The sequence below is a fragment of the Canariomyces notabilis genome (genome assembly GCF_033297395.1).
Source record: "Canariomyces notabilis strain CBS 508.74 unplaced genomic scaffold N656scaffold_37, whole genome shotgun sequence".
Lineage (NCBI taxonomy): Eukaryota > Fungi > Ascomycota > Sordariomycetes > Sordariales > Chaetomiaceae > Canariomyces > Canariomyces notabilis.
Window position 1 is genome coordinate 52,411 of NW_027041859.1, and position 18,806 is coordinate 71,216.

General features: G+C 56.4%; 7 protein-coding genes across 7 annotated transcripts; 1 reads left to right on the forward strand and 6 right to left on the reverse strand.

Moving 5' to 3' along the window:
- Nucleotides 1-761: 761 nt before the first annotated feature.
- On the reverse strand, nt 762-3,517 carry N656DRAFT_772242 (uncharacterized protein; the record flags this gene model as incomplete). Its single annotated transcript, XM_064813917.1, has 4 exons — nt 762-2,639; nt 2,692-3,277; nt 3,358-3,440; nt 3,515-3,517. The coding sequence occupies 4 exons, from the start codon at nt 3,515-3,517 to the stop codon at nt 762-764; spliced, it is 2,550 nt and encodes an 849-aa protein (XP_064665420.1).
- Nucleotides 3,518-4,240: 723 nt separating this feature from the next.
- N656DRAFT_840145 (uncharacterized protein) lies at nt 4,241-8,062 on the reverse strand (the record flags this gene model as incomplete). The annotated part of the gene is made up of 2 exons (XM_064818928.1): nt 4,411-8,062; nt 4,241-4,277 (listed from the first exon to the last, which is right to left on the reverse strand). Exons 1-2 carry the CDS (start codon nt 7,656-7,658, stop codon nt 4,241-4,243), a joined length of 3,285 nt encoding a protein of 1,094 aa, XP_064665421.1. The 5' UTR covers nt 7,659-8,062.
- Nucleotides 8,063-9,132: 1,070 nt separating this feature from the next.
- On the forward strand, nt 9,133-9,934 carry N656DRAFT_784821 (uncharacterized protein). The gene is made up of 2 exons (XM_064816252.1): nt 9,133-9,172; nt 9,265-9,934. Exon 2 carries the CDS (start codon nt 9,269-9,271, stop codon nt 9,548-9,550), a length of 282 nt encoding a protein of 93 aa, XP_064665422.1. The 5' UTR covers nt 9,133-9,172; nt 9,265-9,268; the 3' UTR covers nt 9,551-9,934.
- A 1,626-nt stretch (nt 9,935-11,560) lies between these two features.
- N656DRAFT_460779 (uncharacterized protein) lies at nt 11,561-12,434 on the reverse strand. The gene has a single exon (XM_064809717.1). The coding sequence runs from the start codon at nt 12,313-12,315 to the stop codon at nt 11,878-11,880; it is 438 nt and encodes a 145-aa protein (XP_064665423.1). The 5' UTR covers nt 12,316-12,434; the 3' UTR covers nt 11,561-11,877.
- An 89-nt stretch (nt 12,435-12,523) lies between these two features.
- Nucleotides 12,524-12,859, reverse strand: N656DRAFT_792915 (uncharacterized protein; the record flags this gene model as incomplete). Its single annotated transcript, XM_064817126.1, has 1 exon — nt 12,524-12,859. One exon carries the CDS (start codon nt 12,857-12,859, stop codon nt 12,524-12,526), a length of 336 nt encoding a protein of 111 aa, XP_064665424.1.
- A 3,894-nt stretch (nt 12,860-16,753) lies between these two features.
- N656DRAFT_460901 (uncharacterized protein) lies at nt 16,754-17,809 on the reverse strand. The gene is made up of 2 exons (XM_064809718.1): nt 17,300-17,809; nt 16,754-17,218 (listed from the first exon to the last, which is right to left on the reverse strand). The coding sequence occupies exons 1-2, from the start codon at nt 17,565-17,567 to the stop codon at nt 16,965-16,967; spliced, it is 522 nt and encodes a 173-aa protein (XP_064665425.1). The 5' UTR covers nt 17,568-17,809; the 3' UTR covers nt 16,754-16,964.
- A 199-nt stretch (nt 17,810-18,008) lies between these two features.
- On the reverse strand, nt 18,009-18,429 carry N656DRAFT_772246 (uncharacterized protein; the record flags this gene model as incomplete). Its single annotated transcript, XM_064813918.1, has 2 exons — nt 18,009-18,101; nt 18,184-18,429. The coding sequence occupies 2 exons, from the start codon at nt 18,427-18,429 to the stop codon at nt 18,009-18,011; spliced, it is 339 nt and encodes a 112-aa protein (XP_064665426.1).
- Nucleotides 18,430-18,806: the final 377 nt, after the last annotated feature.

Here is an 18,806-nt window from a genome sequence, read left to right on the forward strand (position 1 = left end):
ATTACTGGGGGTATTGAGAGGAAGGAGCGCCCATATATGCTACCCGTATACTCGTTTGACGCGAACTCCAAATCTAGTAGCACCCGGCCCTAGCATCAACAACAAAAACAGCGATGAGACCGGGAATGAGTGCACAGCTGCTTAATGTTGCTTTTGAGCGGGGATTCTTAACTCTCTCTTGAACTCAGATGACTTCTGGGAATGGCGAAGGGATGCGAACCAAACTAGGTATGGATATACACGAGCCCCTTTTCCACCCCCTTCCCGGCCCAATCCCCACAGGACCTCCGACAAGGCTGTAGTCTAAGGCTGCCAGCTACTAGAACTCGAAACATAATGCCTGAGAGAAAACGTCAAGCATCAGAGTAAATCAGTAAGGACATAGAGCAATTCCCTCGCCTGAGAAGACCTATAGTAGAGCCTCAGGAGAGGCCTACCGGCCTTTGGCTACTGGTACTTGGATACATTGATAGTGTGTGGATATGCCATGGCCGGGTGACTACGACGGGAATAGCGAAGACGATGGGCTACACCTCATATCCACTCAACTGGCAGTTCTTTCCTAGCTCAAAAACACCGAGTTTATAGGCATCATGATTATTGTCATTTAAAAGGGGGTACATACCTGCTTAACGCAACTCCTTGAAGCGAACCCAGCATTTCCCAACTCGCGTTCTCATGACCATACATTGAGCCTACCCACCAAAGATACGTAGAATATACCTCCTTTTTTTCCCCTACAGTAACGAACCCAACTTGAACTACCACAAATAATTAGACCCATCCGAACTTGAATAATCCGAATAAAACCCCAACCTCCCCAGCATGCCCACCAAATCCCCCCCGTCATTCCCACTCACACTCCCATTTCCCATGCCACGCATCCACATCGTATTCATCCTACACGACTGCAGCAGATTCGCCGCCTGCACCGCCTCAGGCGAGTTCGCCACCTTCGGGTCCTGCTGGTACGCGCGCACCAGCCTCTCCAAGTACTTCTCCGCCTCGACAAGCTTCTGCTCGGCCATGTACGACATGGCCAGCACGCACAGCACCTCCCTTGTGGCGGGTATCACCAGCCCGACCCGCCTGTCTAGCCAGTCGGCGTAGCGTTCGAACCACGGACGGGCCGTCGACGACGGGGCGCCTCCTGCACCACTACCACGGTTTATAACCTGCTGCACTGCAGTGACTTGGGCTACCTCCTGGTCCCGCTTGTTGTACAGCAGCCCGATCTGGCACACAATGGCCAGCGTCTCCGGGTTGTCCTTGCCCAGCACCTCCTCAGCGTTGTGCAGCGCCCGCCGGAACATGTCCGATGCCTCGGTGGTCTGGCCTTGCGCGGCTTTGGCCTGCCCCAGCACCCGCAGCGCGTGGATGGTCAGGGGGTGCTGCGCGCCCAAGCAGGCTTTGAGTCGGCCGTGCAACTCGCCGACGGATGAGGCGGCTTGTTCGAGCTGCAGGCGGTTGCCGGATACGGTGGGTATCCAGGGGCTGTTATTGTTGGTATTCGAAGACGCCGTGATCTCTGGGTAGATCAGCGTCAGGAACAGGTCCAGCAATGCCCTAGCAACAAGGACGTGGTCTCGTCCAAGCCGCTTGGTTAGCGTTTCCACTCGGTGCCGCATCCGCGCCTCGGCGTCCTGCTGTCGCCCCATGCGCTGGCAGGCGTCGCCGAGCGCGCGCTCCGTTTCGAGAGTGTCGAGGTGGTCGACTCCCAAGAGGTCTTGTTGGTCCACGAGCACGCCAGAGATCAGATTCTCGGCCTCGGCGTACTGGCCTTTCGAGGCCATAATCTCCCCCTTGATGCGGTTGATTTTGAGTAAAAGGGGGTGCTTCATCCCGAGCGTGCCCGCGCCAATCTGAATCACCCAGTCTACCCACCGCTCGGCGTCGGCAAGGTAGCCGAGCGTGGCCGTGGTGAGGGTCAGATCGACCGCGGCGGTCAAGGTTGACACGTGAGTGACGCCTAACGTGCTTTGATACCCCTCAAACATCTGCTGTTCGAGCGTCCGGGCTTGCTCCCAACGGCCTGCATTCTTGTGGTCGGCCGCCTTGGCCGAATTGGCGTCATTTGGAGTCGTCGGCGAGTACAAAAAGCCTGTAAACCGACGCTGTCCGTCCGGATTTGGCGATGTGCTGCCCAATGGCGGCGGGGGAAATCTTGAGGGAACAGAAGGCGGCTGGGGAGTCCCAGGGGTGGATATCGGTGGTCGTGGTGAAGCATATGCCCCGTCTGCTGGCGGCGAGGCCCCGTTGTTCCAGCCCTGGCTAGCAGGCTGGTTCGATCGTAGAAAAAATCTGTCATCATCGAGAAAGCGCTCTTCTCCATCGGGCCTCCTAAACTTGATAACACGTCCTTGGTTTGATTGTGGTGGAGCGTATGCCCCCTCTACTGGCGGCGAGGCGCCGTCCCAGCTCTGGGGAGCAGGCTGGTTGATGATGGGCACTTGTACAGGCTTTGCCTTCTTGAGCGCCTCCTTGTAAATGTCCTCAATGTTGGCCCATACGTGCTCGAAGTTGTCTTGGTCCGTTTGGCTGGAGCCAAACTTGCATATGCTGCTGTGGTCTGCATTCAATTTGACAACATTCTCTCGGTCTCCAGGCATCCCCAGGCGAGCACTGTCACGCGGCACAGCCTAGAGCGGGTTAGTCAACAGAACCGGCAAGGGGCTCAGGGGGAAAATATACGTTGTCATACGCTCCCCAGAACGAAATGATGTCGTACTTCATCAGCTGCTGCCTCCACAGCTCGTGCATGATGTCCGAGAAGATGCTCCCAGACTTCAGCGTCTCCAAGATGTCATCGCCCTGCTGGAACCCAGTGGCCACGGCAATCTTAGCCACCACGGACCCCAGACTGAGCAGCTTCCAGTCCCCGCCGTTGTGCGGCGTGGCGAAGAAGGCTAGACCCGTCGTGGCATCCTTGATTGGCTGGTACTTGGGGTTGTTGTGAGCATTGATGAGTGCCTGCTTGATCAGCAGCCCTCCCAGGCTGTGACCCAGGAAGAGGATGGGCCTGTCAGGCGCTTCGCGCCGCTTGATCCTGACCGCCTCAAGCAACTCGTTTGCCTTGCCAATAAAGTTGTCCTTATCCCGGCCGAAAACGGCCGTCGAATTGTACTCATACAGAAAGATGCGCGCCTCGGGAAGGTACTGCGGAAGATCGTCCCGCAGCCACAGGCGGCCTTTCGGCCCGGGCGGGGTGCGCCACGTATCCCATGCGTGGTCTGCGTCGTTTTTGCTCAGCGGATTCAAACCGTGGACGGCGAAGATGCTAACGTTTTGAGGTTTATCGTGTTAGTTACCCCATGTCTAAGTCTAACCGCCACCAGCCGGCTATAGTCTGAGACATACTCGACTTTGGCCGTGTCAACGTGACCCCGGGCCCCCCGGCCTGGAGGGGTCAGCGGAGGTGGAGGGACAAGCTGTCGAAGAGGCTGGGATTCCACAATGTGAGCGAATCATTTTGTCGACAAACGGGGCAAAACATCCTGGGACAAGCTTAACGAACCATGGTTCTTGCCTAGGCATATGTTTGTAGTGATAGAGTGAGCAGCGTCCCGCGACAGCGAGAGAATCCCCAGGCACACCGTGAGGGAGCCTTGGGAGGGGCAAGTGGCAACCGCCCTACCTTTTATGCAAGTGAGCACTGACGAGGACGCCAAAGCCTTCAAGTACGTCTTCGGAGCTCTGGGCGGTTACAAACAGCCAAGCTAGCCCCTTTCAGTGCGGCTGAGGGTTGTGAGACGGCCAATGAACAGGCCCTCGTGGAGGCGAAGCCGAGTCGATGCTCACCTTCCTCCCCAAAGTTACGGATGGCGTCTCAAAGGCGTAGTTCTTGGCGTGTTTAGGAGCGTGTCAATCCAATCATATCACGGCGTCCTAGTTAGGTCAATGATCAAGCCACTACTTCGTATGTATGCCCGGAACCAGCTATGTAGTGTCATGTTAACGACAACATCGTTGCTGCTTCGTCAATGTATCCCTACCTGTTACTCAGACTCAATCAACTCCAAGGCACTAGCAGTACCTGAAAAGCCTCATCCAGGTGGTCTTAAGAAAGTCACCCAACCATGGTCACTGAATCAACTGTTAGTGTCTAATATCAGTAGAAGAATCACAGGCATTCAGGGGGACTGACTACTGTAGCTGCATGAAATCGCAACGCCACAGCTGAGATTCGACCTGAAAACGAAGCTTAGGTATCTCCAGAATGCCAGATTGAATACTAAAACGATTAGTAACCATTCACGAGTATCAGATAATACTCAAACCTGAGCTCAAAGCAAATAGGTCTAATATCTTCTACCTTAACGACACCTCATCAATGCAACCCACCTCCCCCATCCCCGTCTCCGTCTCCGTCTCCCAACTCCCCCCATCTCCGTCTCCTCCTCCTCCTCATACTCCCTCCCACCATACCACCCACCATGCTTGTCAGACATGTGGGTGTAAATCTCCCGCTCGCCCACCTTCTCGCCACAATTGAAGCACCAGTGCGCTTCACAGTTCGGACAGGCAATGTGGTCGCAACCTGCCGTCTTTTGCGTGACCACTCCACAGCCAGGACACTCTTTAACAACCAAACCACTCACCCCTTTTCCCTGACCCTGAGCAGTGAGACACTCCTCGCACCTCCAACCTTCAACGCCCTCCCCTATCATCCCCGCGGCACACACCCGCTCAGCGAACCGCTTCGCAAACCCGCAGCCAACACACCAGGCATAGACCCACTCCCCCGCGTCAGCAACCGCGTTCCTTAACCCGCCCAAGTACCGCAATTGCCGGGGCAGGGCGTTGGGAACAGGCTGGCGGCGGCAAAACGGGCAGCTCAGCGCGGCGACGTTGATGACGGTGCCGGGGCGGTTGATGCCGTACCAGCTGTCGACGCAGCTGGCGCAGATGACTTCGCGGCAGCCCTTGCGCCCGCCGCACGCGGGGCGCAGGTCGCGGCGCTTGTGCTTAGAGGAGAAACACAGCGTACAGGTCCCCTGCTGTACGCGCCGCGACGAGATCCATTCGCCCAGCGACGCGACCAGCTCCCGAGCGTTGTGCACGGGCTTTCCGCGGATCGTGAGGGCTGGTTCGGCAACGGGGAGGACCTGGATCTTGTCGGCGAAGGAGGCGCGGGCGTCGCCGTTCGTGGTAGATGTCGCAGCGTCCGAGATGACGTAGAAGAGGCTCCGCTCGGTGAGTGGTTCGCGGATGGTCCCGGCTTCATTCCGCAGGCACCATTCTGTGCCGTTCTCTGCGATGAGTTTCTGAGGGGTGGTTTCCTCCAGGACAATGGTGTTTGGGCGATTGCTGGTGCATGCCGGGCACTTGTACGCGGCCGGGTCGAAGTCGGACGGGCGGTAAGCTTCGGGCCAGATCACCCGGTTGGCGCACACGGTGCAGGTGACGCAGGGAGCCGTGGTGAGGCGGTGATAGTCGGCATCCTGGGCCGAGATCTTACCTTTCTGTCGGCAGTAGTGGCACTTGGCGCGCACCTTGAGGTTCTGCGGGTTGTAGACGACGTACTGCGCCCGGCAATCCTGCATCGAGCACTCCCACCACCACCCCTCGGTGCCGCTGTCGTCGGCTTGCGAGACATTACTCCGAAGCAACGCATCGCGCCCGCCTTCCGTGGTGATATCCTTCTTAGGCACCGTGCACAGTCCACAGACGCCGCTGTCTGCCATAACGGTCACGGACCGAGGGAACTCGCAGGCCTTGCAGACAACTACCGGGCCTAATGGGACCCTGCTGTTGTTGGGGGTCCAGCCAATATGTGCGGTGAGACACGTTTTCAGGTTCATCTCCAGCAGCTTGTAGTCGACGAGGGCCTGGAAAAGTCTGCGGTCTTCGGCCTTCAAGATTGTTTGTCCCGCAGTGCCGCCCTGGAGGCTCGCCAGATACTGCTGGTGCCTTTGGTCCGCCTCTAGCAGCAGACCGAGGCAGTTGGTATTCCATGTCTCGGGAATGTCGAGTGTGTTCCAGTAGTCCCTGTAGGCGAGGAGCTCGGAAATCGCGGCGTCCTCCAGGGGCTTCATCCCCATCCGCAGGCTGAGGGCTGCCAGCAAGGCCGCGGGACGAGCTGCTAGCATGGTGCCTGGGAGGACGGTGTGGAGCAGAATCTTCCAAAACTCACGGCCGTATGCCTCCTGCGCGAGAGCCATAGGAATCCTGGGCACGTCCTTCACTGGGACGTCAGCTATATGTGCCGGGAGCTCCTCCTCGGACCTCACATAGGTAAGGCGGGTAAGGACGGAGCCCAGACGACGGAGAATGCGATAATCACAAGAACGACCGATTTCGAGCAGCTCACTGCGAGTGAACTTCATGGAGGCTTCTTCGTTCGATCCTCCATCGGCAGGGAATCGCAAGGTAGGGTCGAGGAAGACGCAGGGGTACCGTGCGGCAGCTGGAACGGACTCGATGGTTTCGGTTATCTCGCCCGTCATGTTATAGGACTCCTCCAGCCATGTCTTCATGAGTTCCCTCTTGTCCGCGTCGATGATCCTGTCTACCTGTAGTCCAAACTCTGAGATCAGCGCGTCACGAGCAGGGTTGAGCCTGTCACTGCAAACCGTGCGCCACAGAGTACCGAAGACCGGATTCAGGGCAATCACGGTCACGTCGGACTGGATCATCTCGGCTAGCTGTTGGCGCACAAACTCGCGATATTCTGGGTCCGCTTTGTATCGTTTCGCAAAATCCATGACAGGGTGCTCACGGCGCGGGATGACCTGGGCCAAGGTTTCGAGGGAGAGCGGCGACCGCTCCAGGTTATCTAGGAGACGTTCTCTGCGTGTCGGTCCCGACAGCGTGGTGGCCTCGTCCTTCGCCTCGGCCGCTAACGGGAGGAATCTGGCGGCCTTTTCATCCGTCTCGGACTCCAGCTCATCGATCCCGCTCACGTCTTTGTACCTCAGTTCGGTAGCAAGTTGGGCGGATTCTGGGATAGCGCCCCGCTTGTCTACGCCCATCCACGCCAGGAGAATGCTCACGGTCAATTTGGAGATGGTTGTCGACGACGGGTACTTGACAGTTATACAGACTCCCCCTGTACGTGCGGAAAGGTAGGTGAAGAAGGTAGGCGTCGAGGTGAGGCTCTGGCCGGGATCAATGATGGTGAAGACCTGCGCACGTTTTTCGCCACAGCTAAGGGTGGTGACGGCCGATGTCCAGTCGGCAAAGAGGTTGGCCGTCCCACCGTAGGCGCCCGGCGTTAGCAGTGCCCGCTGCTCGGCTTCCCACATGCCATGACCCGAGTTCTCTTTTGTGTGCGGAGGGGCATCTGCATATAGGAGGATGATGGTCTTCGCGTTAGGGCGCATGAGCTCGTAGGCATGAGCGAGAGCGGTCTTGGTTGCCTCGGGCCAGTCGACGCCTCCATGGCGCCGGAGGCTTCTGACGAAGGATAGCAGGCGGTCCTGAGAGGTTTCGGAATTGGCGTCCCTGGTATGCCATCCTGACCATTCGATGAGGTTGCGGCGGTCGGCGACATAGTCACGATAGGCCAGGACGCCGACGCGATCAAAGCATGCCGTCGTCGCCGAGATGCGGACGATATCCTGCAGCGAGCTGTTGAGCGACATGAGATAAGTCCCCATAGACCAAGTGGCATCGGTTATGACCAACAGGTCATAGGATTCGCTGACTGGAGCTGCCATCTTGATCGCTGAAATGATCACCCAAGACTCGAGCCGGTTCAAGTCTTGAAGAGGATTCACTGAAACCAAGTCTCATCAGGTGGTCGGGCTTGTCTGGTCTTTGGGGTCGCACTTATACACTGAAATAAGTGAGGACGGTTTCATCTTGTCATCTTGTTTGCCAGGCTTTCCGCTTTCGGCGTGAGTCAATCGTGTGACAGGAGTCAGACCCAGGACCACGGACCGTCCTCAAATTCAATTTGTCCTCGATTGACGGAGGCCGGCGTAGACTCAGGCCCAAAATCCTCCTTGGTGCATTTATGTACATTGCAGTGAGTGGCGGAGCTTGAGCTGCCCCAACCAACAAAAGCAATGATGCAGCATGCTCGCTCGCGTCGAGTTGGCAGGAGCAAGTGTTGAATTGCCAAAGAGATGGCTTGCAGCTGATTTCCTGGAGACTTTTGCCATCTTTATGTTGGGCGGCTTGGGCCCAGCCTGCTGACAACCCTAACCCTTACCGTGTTTATAATTAGCTTGAATGAACTGTTGACTGGAAAAGAAAAATGAATCTAATTAGCAGCGGGTGTGCATCCACCGACAATCTGGAATCAATTGGTAGTCTTTATCTTAATTGGGCATCGCGATGTGTTGTAAGCATGACCATGGTCCCGACATTGTCTGGTGTGATGCATCTGAAAGAGGACTGGAATGGTATTGCACTGTACGAGGTGTGATACATTGTCCCTAGAACGGGATGACGGCCAATTTGTATGTACCTTGACCCTCTCTTGACATGTGTGAATCTCACACAATGAACTTCGTTGCGTGCTTCCAGCCGGAGCCGATTCTTAAGCGGTTGGTTGAATGGTTGTTGATTGTTGAACATTGAAGCTGAAGTTTTCTTAGTTTTGGCACCACAAACTGTGCCAAGACGTGGCTCGAGCATGTGGCGCATTGAACCACTCTTCGAGGCTAGCCGAGGCGCAGCGGATGCGATAAGCTGAGCTACGTCAAAATCTTCTCCCGCAGCGCAAGCCGAGTCGCCGACAATGCGGCAGTCGCATCCGCGTCTTTGACCTTGAGGCTTCCATCGATCTTCACTTTTGTCGCTCATTCTTTCCTTATGAACGGACCTCACTAGCTTGTCCCATCGAGGGATCTAGGCGCGAATTCTGATTTGTTTTATTACCTGTATTGCTATTCACTGCTTTCTCTGTGCCTTCGCCTTGCTCCGCTCCCCCACACATTGTCAAATGGGAAACTGTTCGTCCTGCCTCGGCAGCCGCCGTCGCGATGACTACGACGAGGTTCGTCTGTTCACTTCTACCGCCGCGCCTCGTAACTCTGCAGAGACCGAGCTGACTGATTTATTTGTCGTCTGTCTACCAGGATGACGAGGCCCAACATCTGTTCGACGACCCCAACAACCTGCACTATGGCAGCTTCGACCAGCCGCATATGATGGGCCAAGAAGACCCACAGGAGGTCCAGCGAGAGATTGAGGCCCTGCAGAGAGTCGTGGCCCGGACCTCCGAGTACGTTTGGCTTCCCTGTTACCCCCCGGAATCTTCCGTTCCCAGGTCTGTGGTAATGGGACCGCCCATGGCTGACTGACTCGGATGCACAGCAACATGGTCGACATATATGACATCGTGCCGCAGGATAAGGCTATGCAGCCGTCCGCGGCTCCATACACCTACGCCGCCCACGACGCGACGATGGCCCGGTACCAGACCCTCCTTTCCAAACTGTCCTCTCAAGACAACCTGGCATCTGTGGCGCGCGTTGATTGGGGGACCCCCGACGATGACAACATCGAGATGCAGCAGAACGCACTCCCCGTTCCCATCAAGATCGACGGCGGTGAGGTTCTCGTCGGCAATTTTGCCGACGCTGCAGCCGCCATGCGCTGAGATGCCATCACCCTCCCAACGCCGTCATCTGACCAAGGCAGCGGCCTGATTTAGGCCCGACTGGAAGGGAGGGGGTGCCCGATGACCTTGCCCGCTGACCCCTGATCCATTCCCTCGGTATTCATTGCCCACTTTGATCCCACCCTTTCCTCGCGGTCCCAGGAACGGCTTTCGACTTAAGGTTTCAGCATGAGTGCGGCGATGGCCAACGTGGCATTGTGGGACGGCCCGTCATCAAACTTGGGTTCTCATGGGGGCCGGTGGGCCGCCTACACTGTCTCATACCCGACAGGATGGTAGAGCCCTGGCGCCGCATCTTGACGCCGTGAGTGTGGGGAGGCTGGGTGATGCGGAGAAATTGGCCTTGCGCGCTCTGTACCGCTGTGCTCCGTACTGCGACGAGAAGTCTCAATCAAGAAGCTTTCTTTTGTCTGTGACTGGCCCATCTCCAACTCACGGCTAGCCAATCAAGACGCGCCATCGTGTATTTCCGAAAACGGCATGCTGGACAGGTCACACGCCCCGTCAATAGCAAACCACGTGCACTGGAACTGCTGATGTTAGCCCATAGTGGGAAACGCTGCTATAAACAAGCCGTCTATCCTGGTTTCTCATGAGTTTTCAGAGCGCCATCAGCATCAGTCTGTTTCTGCAGCGGTTTTGGTTTCGGCATCCTACCGTTTCAGGTGCCCACGGTGTACAGTTTCGGTACATTCCAATTTGCAAGCGGTTCCGGAACACGACATCTCCCCCGCGTTAACGGGACTGGCTACGATGGTGAGACTCAAATCGGGAGTTTGTGGGTGCCATGGTGTCCATGGCCGGCTCATTGGGCCCGCCTGCAGCTCTCTGACGGGATCGGAGAAGAAGGGGGGCGCCACGAATCGACCGAGAGACTGAGGGGTGGACAGCCTAAGGGTGGAGGCCCAGCAACACTTCCAGAAGAAGAAGGATGTGCAGCAGGGAGGGAACACGTACAGCGCAACGAAGCACGTCGCATCATCTGCAATGGCTAAGCTACCACCACGGAGCGCACCCAGCGAGGTTCCACGACAAGACCGGTGAAAACTGCAACCTGCGATTGCTTGGACCCCTCTCGAGCCCGCCCTGGCACTTTCTCGGCCTGAATCCCGGACACTCTCATTCTCTGTGGGGCTTACCTGGGCTGGCAGAACCTCGTTTGGAGAACCCTCTCTGCCCAAACGGGAGTTTCATAGGGCAACAGTCGCCTATCAGCACCTTAACACAGCAAGCCCGGGATTGTGAGCGGTGGCCCTAAGCAGCAGCGAAAACGAAGTGAGGGGAGCCTCTCTTAGGCGCCCTTCGTTTCGGGGCCGAGCAAGATTCGCCTCCGTTCGCCCTCCACTCCCCTTACAGTACGTTTCGCGTGGGACGTGACGCTTCCACACGCTGCAGACCTAACCCCCCCGGCTGCCTTTGCCTTCTCCCATTCGCCGAGACAAGTCGATGGTCTTCTTCCTGCCTCGGTTGCAGGTTCTACGATGACTCGCCAGATAAGCACATCCAGCCGCTCTGCCGACCGTTCTGCACCGCACGGTACTCGGAAACTGCAGCTGTGCCCTTCAATTTCCGCGTTCTCGTCGAGTCTTTCACCCACCCCCGCGTCATACTGCTCCCGGCCAACATGCTGGTGTGTAGGATAGACCAGTGGGAACTCTCCGCGGGTCTGCATGCTAGAATTCTGCTTTCGAGGCAATGAGAAACCTTTTTCCGCCCATATACGGTCCGATGTACGGCAAACTAACGCCGAAAGCACCAAATCGCCGGCTTTTGCAACGGTTTCTCCCCGCTGGCAGATGTGGAGGAGTTTAGGAGACCGGGGAGGGACGGGGCCAAGACCCCTGAGATGTCCGTATTCGGCTTTTTGATCTGCTGGTTGTCGTCTGGTTCCTAACGTTACTGGACATGTGCGAGAGGATTCACCTGCAAGTCAGTGAACTGGCGTTGACGTGGAACTGTGAGCGAGGGAAATTCTGTAGCTTCGTTACTCGTAAAAAGTGGGTTTTTCTTCATGCCCCGTCGGCGGCCCCATTGCTGGAGAAATAGTCCTGTTTTCCTTTGCCGGTTCTTGCTTCCATCCCGCAAGCCACAAAAAGCCCATGAGAAGAAATGGAAAACTCCGGCTCGTGGGCAGAAATACGCACAACTACTACTTTAGGTATCTTGGAAACAGCAACAGCAACAGCAAGATAAAAAAAGGGTAAGCATAAAGGAAAAGGAGTCAACAAATAACCTCTCCGTTCCCGGACCTGGCCCCATCAAGCTTGCATACGGTAGGGCGAGAGACCCCCTGTCCTCCCTGCTTCTCACTTACACATGTCCAGTCGCGTCGACAGGCTAGGCGGGCTGACTCCGCTCTCTCTAAAACCCTGGTGCAAGAAAACGACCACAGAAAAAGGGAAAAATATAAAATATAAAAAGGGAAACACCGACTTTTCCGCTGACGCCGTCCCAAATTCCGCCACTTTCCGTTCTTTATCCCTCTTCTGACCACTCATCTGGCTCCTTTTCACCCCCTTTCTCCCTCGAAGCAGCTTCCTTCCCGGGAAAGAGGGAAGAATCAACCACCCGCCCGTTCCTCGAGCCAGACCGGCGAACAGGACGACCGACAGGGCAGTGGCCTGTCCCCCTCCTTCCGTCTCGCCCTCGTTCCGTTTTCTCCCCTCCTCTCCGGCTGATTGGCAGGCATTGTCAACCCAGACGAGCACCCCCCGTCCCCCTCTTCCGCTTCCCCCTTTTCCCATGCCTCCTCTCCGACCTACTTACACATGTAGGTGACGAAGCGAACACAGACCCCGCCCACGGAGTGAGAACAAAGGAGAAAGGAGAGAGAAAGGAGGGGGGGAAAGAAGGCAGAGACACTGAAGATGATATGCCGGGGGCTTAGGGAAGGGTTAAGGGGGAAAAGAAAAGGGGGGTGAAGGCCAAGGTAGAGAACCAGCAGCAAGCTAGCTAATAGCTAATGCTATTAACCCTCTCGACATGTCCCCTCCAGAGCTCGTTGATCTGGAGCTCAAGATCATTAATGTCGGCCTGGGTTTTCTCAATGGTGGCGCGGCGGCCGCCCTCGCGCTGCCAGCGGCTGACGTCGTCCATCATCTTGCGCAGGCGGCGCTGCTTCTTGTTGATGGCGTCGCACACCTTGCACTGCTCGCCCACCGTCTCAGTCTCGTAAATCAGCTTGAGCCCGCACGTCTCGCCCGTCCGGTGCTCCTTGTTGCACTGCTGCCGGAAGTTGCCCCACTTCCAGTACTGGCAGATCCACCGCGTCTGGTCGTAGTAGCACATAGCCCTTTCGCTCTCTCTCCTTTTGTTTTGGGTTTTTGTTGCTTGGTTATGTACTCGAGTCGATCTTAGGGGTCTGGGGGCGTGTTGTAGTCTTGGTTTTGGGTGGAGACACGGAGAGATCAGGAACGAGGAGCGAACAGGTCGGTGGTTCGATAGATGCTTGGATGTGAGGTGGGCCCGGGATAAAGTCGTGGTGTTTCAGGGCCAGTCTTGTGTTCGAGATTCAATATCTTGTCTCTTCGTCCTCTTCACCTCTCCCTCAAGCTCTTTGATAGAGCAAGGCAAAGCACCTGAGAGGCTCTTGGTCGTTGAATGCTGTGCTGTCTGCGTCTAGCTCTAACCACGGACCGATCTGATTCAAAGGTCTAGATGTTAACTTTAACTGTTACTTCCCAGGTCCCCACCCTCCCCCCTTTTCTGGTTGTACTCTTCCACCAGTTGGTGGCAACATGGACCAACCAAAGCCGTTGGGGGTGTCACGGCAGCCTCTGCTGCATAACCCTCAAGCGAAGATCTCTCACTTACCCCGGATGAAAGAGCTCGTTGTAGTACCAGGGGGGTGGGGCAGTAGTTGCCGGTGTGGAAGAGTGCTTTGATTTAGGGGTCTTGATGTCTGTCGACTGCGAGGGAAATGGGGGCGTTGTGTATTTTAAGTCGTCGTCCTCGAATAAGGTTGCCGGCGCACGTGTACCTAAGGGTAGTCGAGAACAAGGTTCTTGAAATCTGCCGGTGATTCTTTTTACTCGAGACTGATGGGCACTAGAAGGCCGCTCTTCGAGTACTATGGTCCATCGGTGGGTGATGCGTCAATACTTATACTCGGGCTCTGCTGTCTCCTCTGGCTCCAGGGTGGTCGCCCCTTAACACACGATAGCGGGTCATGCATCAAGTGATCTTGGGCGAAGGTAGAGATACTATCGAGGGAAAAGGGGAAGCAGTTGAGGTGAAGGTTGTTTTCCCGCTCAGCCTCCGCCCGCTATCTTTCATACAGTACCACACGGTCTCCGGTCTTCCGGATATCTTTCCCCCCCGTCAGTCAAGACCCAAATCACGCTCACGATCACACGTCGAGCAGAGCAAGTACCTAGCCGGCCGTGGGTGTGTAAAATGCCACCCCTGCCGGCAAATTAGCCAGATTTTCTGGTCTGCGCAGGTCCTCCGGAGTGGAGTGGCCTCCATAGGAGCCACGTTGTTCATGGCTCAATAGCCAGGGTCGAGCACACGCTTTCCCCACCGCGCCAGAACTTATTCTCGACTTGGGCAAGGTGCGGTGGCCAAACTTCAGGAACTGCCCATTGACGTCTGAGGGGTACAAACTCGGAGCTTGGCTGCGTGTGCCAGCCGTTGCCCTGTGTCATTGGGCCGAGCCTGGCTGGTTGCTAGGGTAAGGGAACCACAAGCGCAGTCTGCGGACAGAAGCTCGCCTTGCTCCTCGTTGTGCACTTCAGTTTCCGCGCGGCACTGCCTGCAGCATACACGCACGTTGTCGCGCCTCGGGTGAAGCCCAATGACCACAAGGACCCCTGTTTATCCCCGTTGATGCGGCTTTTGTCCTTCTACAACCCCGCCACCTCCCGGGAACCGTTCGTCTTGGTGGCCCGTCTGATAGAGACATACTCTCATCTACATTGCGGCCGCCGGTAAGGTTCCTTCCGGGTCGACCCACATAGCAGCAAGTATCCCGGCTAGCTTGGGTCGGGGTGGTCGCGGCCCAGGCCGCCGAGGGGTAGAGAAAGGGGGAAAGGGGGGGTGTCAGAAGCCAGGGTCGCAGCAGCCACATAAACAGAACCAAAAAAAAAAAACCTTCTTTTAGTCTCCTGTTGCGTACAACTTGGGGTACCTGGGGTGGGGTGTGAGGCGTCGGGTTCCTTGCGTGCCAGTAAGGGGGTAAACAGTGTTGTCTCTTGGCATTATCGGAGGACTGCTGTGTACCGACTATCCTCCCCTGGAGGACACATGGAGCGGGCAGTTGCTATCAAAAGCGTTTCAAAACTACGAGTAGAGTAATAAGCTGCCAATGTGCTCGCTGAAAGGGTTAACGTCGCTGACCGAAAACGTTTATTGGTGTGGATGCTCTGCCGCATAGGTTCTGCTCCGCCGCGAGACTGATTGGGTTCCCGTGTTCCCTTACACAATGGATCGACGAGAGGCCAGCCAGTCGGAAAGGAATCCTGTATTAGAATGGAGGTTGGGACCGATAATCACTTTAACTCGCATTCAGATTCTGGTCACTGTACTCTGGGACGAAGCATGTTGATCCATCATGGCGTCCAAGTACCGACCACGAGGGTGTGAATGGTTTCCTTGGGTAGGCACGGGTCCCGGAGTGGTGTGTTGACAGCGTACCGGCTAGCCGTGCCATTGGCCATGACGAAATGCGCAATATCTTGTCCATGCCGCGACCCGTCTTAGCTAACCGACTGCCCCCACGATTTGTTTCGATAGCCTCTTCGGTTGACCACCTGAGAAGGACCATGTCGAGCCCATAGGGCCTCGGCTGCAACCATACTCCGCTCTTCTGGCGGCAGTAAGGGCAGCGGAGTGGATGAGCGGGGTGGGCGCGCAGGAGGCTTCTCTCACATGAATCACAACACGTTAACCCCAGGGATGGCGACCTGTCGCCAGCCGCGCTATGGTTCGAGTCTAGTAACCGGAGGGAGTTAGGACAACTCCGCAACGGCTGGCTCACCGTACCGGGTGGTCAGTTGAGCCGAAATGCGACGTGGCGACTGGTGAGTTGCCATGCCGCTTAGGTTTCTGTATTTGTCCCGCGTATCCATAACCGGACACGACTGCAAAGTGAGCCACTAGCGGCAGTAGATAGGCATACTCGGCGGCGCGTCTCAGTGACTTCTAGAAGAGCACCTGGGCTTCCGCGTGTAGACGCGACCTAGCCTATGCTCCCCGTCATGGTTCCCCTACATGGAACAGGCTGAAAATGTGAAGCCGGGAAGCGGCCGGGAAGGGAAGACCTTACTACCTGCAAGGCGGCCGCCTCTGTTCGGCAACTCTTCCCTGCAACAGAGACAAGGCGGGAAGAGAAGCCAAGGCGTAAATCACGCCGCATTCGTGGAAAGAACAAGGGCCGATCAAGTTCTCGGTTGTGTGGGCCGCCGGAGAAGAGACCAGCCCGAGAAGGATATGGAAGTTAGATGCAAGCCATTCCGCCTCTCGTCTCGGCCTTGCCCTTCAGGCTGTTGTCCCTTCCTTTTGGCCTTGAGCGCAGCGGAATGGAACGTCGATGATTAGGCTTGTCGGTGCTGCCAGGTCTAACTCGGTTGATGGGGGCGGTGACTTACACTTCACCTTGCTTTCTGTGGGGTGATGCAAGCAGAATGATCACAGGCTGCTGTGGGTTGGCAGGGCTATCGTCCCCTGAGTTGGCTACAGCGTATCCGGACATGGTTCCGGAGAAGCCGCCCCTCTTTGCTTCCTTGTCACTCAACGCAGGCCGGATTGGGCGGCAGGTGCCTGATGGGTGTGTGTCCTGGGTCGTACAGCTCTGTTTCTCCAAGCAAAGGAGACCGGCAGCGCCCGGGCGACGGCCAAGACCTGCTGGCACTACCACCCCTAAGCACGTAGAGCTTCCCTGAGAGAATCAAATTATCAGGGTGCTGCCACTGCTGCGCCACATGTTGTGTTCTGCTACACGCGTTTGAAAAGTAGAAAGGCGAAAGAGGCATGGGAAGCGAGAAACGGGAAGAATCAGCGGGACGAGACTGAGTCAATGTCGTCACGGCCGCGCCCTGGTGACCGGCTCGAGAAGAGAGGAGAAGGAGGCAGGGATGTGTGTAAACATGGCCGTGCTGGGGCGGCCAGGTGTTGTCGCGACCTTTCCCCTCAGCCACTTTTTTCCGTAGTCATATCACTCTCCTTCCTAGGTTGATGATTGACAGCCAGGAAGTCAATTCTCTAAACCCGGGAGCGGGCCGTCCCCTTCGACAGGGGGATTCCAATTCCCTGCATCTCACACCTACAGCTAGATGTTGTGCGTTTTGCCGGCCACGCCCGTGATGCGGCACGTTAACAGTTTGCCGTGGGGACCGGCATTTTCGCGGCACACATCGGTACCACTCTGGGCCGCTTCGATGAGATCTCTATGTCTCTAGGTCGAAAACCTGCTGTTAGGGACCCAGGTGTTGCAAACCGGCTCCTGACTGGCGCCTCGTGTTTGACCTATGGTTTGACGTAACACTAAGCCTGGCCGTTTAAAAACAGCCGCAGCCTCTTGCAAAGTTGTTGCCCAATGGCAAAGAGCATTTCTGGGAGACATCGGGGAACACGATTCCATCGCGTTATCAGTCGTTATGGCAAGGCTGGAAGCCTGAAATTTCATGGCGAACGTCTGTGTGTTGTCAACTGTGAGTTCTCAGTGCTGTCACTGATTAGACGTATGTACATCATAGTATTGCCAAGGGAGACTGATTTAGCTCGGGATGCGGCGGCCTGATGCGATCGATTGACGATTCACCCCAATTGACAGGGGTCGGTCTGCGGGAGCGGCGGGAGACAGACGGCCATGTTTTGGGAGCAGCCTCAACGGAACTGCCTCAAGTACCCCATTGGCTGGCATCAACATGGGGATTGAGGCACAGAGGACCACATCCCGGATCAGACACGACGACATTCGTCGACCATCCTGGAACCGACCGGGAGACTGTTTCGAGCTATTGTCCACCATAAAACCGCTCAAAAGACTTGCAAACATCGGCGAACATGTCTAAGAATCGGCCGACATTTGTCACTTCGTTTTTGGCGGAACCGGAACTTCTCGGCGCAACTGCTTGACCCCAGCAGGTATTTTCATGGTCAACGGCTGCCGTGCGGGTAGATCCTTGCTCCGGGACCACAACCTCCTGCTCTATCTGGCAACACTGCATCGGATGGATTACTTTCCTGTCCTCCCTTTGGCAGGAAAATGCTGTCACTACGGGCAATGGTGAGCTGGCTGGTGTCGTGGCCAGGGCTGGGCGTGTGTTGAGCTTCGTGACTCTTCGACGGGACGAGAGGATTGGGGTACATGAAGCTGCGCAGCGATCGAGGCGATGCTCTGCCGACCGGACAAAGATGTATCTCTACTCAATTGATACGAGCCAATTGCTAGGTCCAGTGGTTTTCCAGACCTCGAGAACCACAACAGAAGGCGAGTTCAATGCTCGTCGCTGCGAACCGACAGAGAGAGCTCATCGGGCTCAAGGCTCGTGTTGTTGTCCGCCCAACTCATCGTGCCGTTGCCGCGTTCCTGAAGGGGAAACAAGCGAGTGATAAGCAGGACATGGCCGCATCTTTGGAGGCCATGCCCCGCCATCTAACACGTCACTGACCGTGAGGATGCCGAACAAATTTTGCCCGGTTTCGTGATGGAATCGCGGCGATGTCGATCCCAGGCATCTGTTCTCGACGGTCAGGTCGAGATGCTGTGTGATCAGCGGCATTAGCTCCCGCCGCAGTTGAGCGACGCAAGATGCTACATGGTAGAGCAAACTAGACGCGGCAAAGTGGCAGACCCAGCAGCGAAAGCGCCCGCAGAGTAGCAGCAGCAGCAGCAGAAACAGCGTGGCCAGCAGCATGGTTCTTGCACCACAGGGCTCTGGTTTTCGCCAAACGGTCCTCTTGGCATTGGAGTTGGAGCAATGCCGTCCTTGCCCTCTCGGCGGCTTGCAGCTCACCCTGGTCGGCCTTGACAGCTAGAGAGCAGGGATGACAGTGGAATGCGCTCCTTCCTCCCTTGCGCTGTGTTGCCGAATTTAACGTTAGCCAGGGCTGCATCGCAGCAAGACGCAAGCACATCATTCCCGGCCCGGCAACAAGTCCCTGGTTGTGGGAATTGAATCCACGATGCCGGTTCGTCCAATGCGCGAATGAATGGCCTGCAGAGATTAGATTGGGTGAAAGGAAATGGGATGGAAAGATTCGAGGTGTCTAACATCAGATAATATTTCCTGGG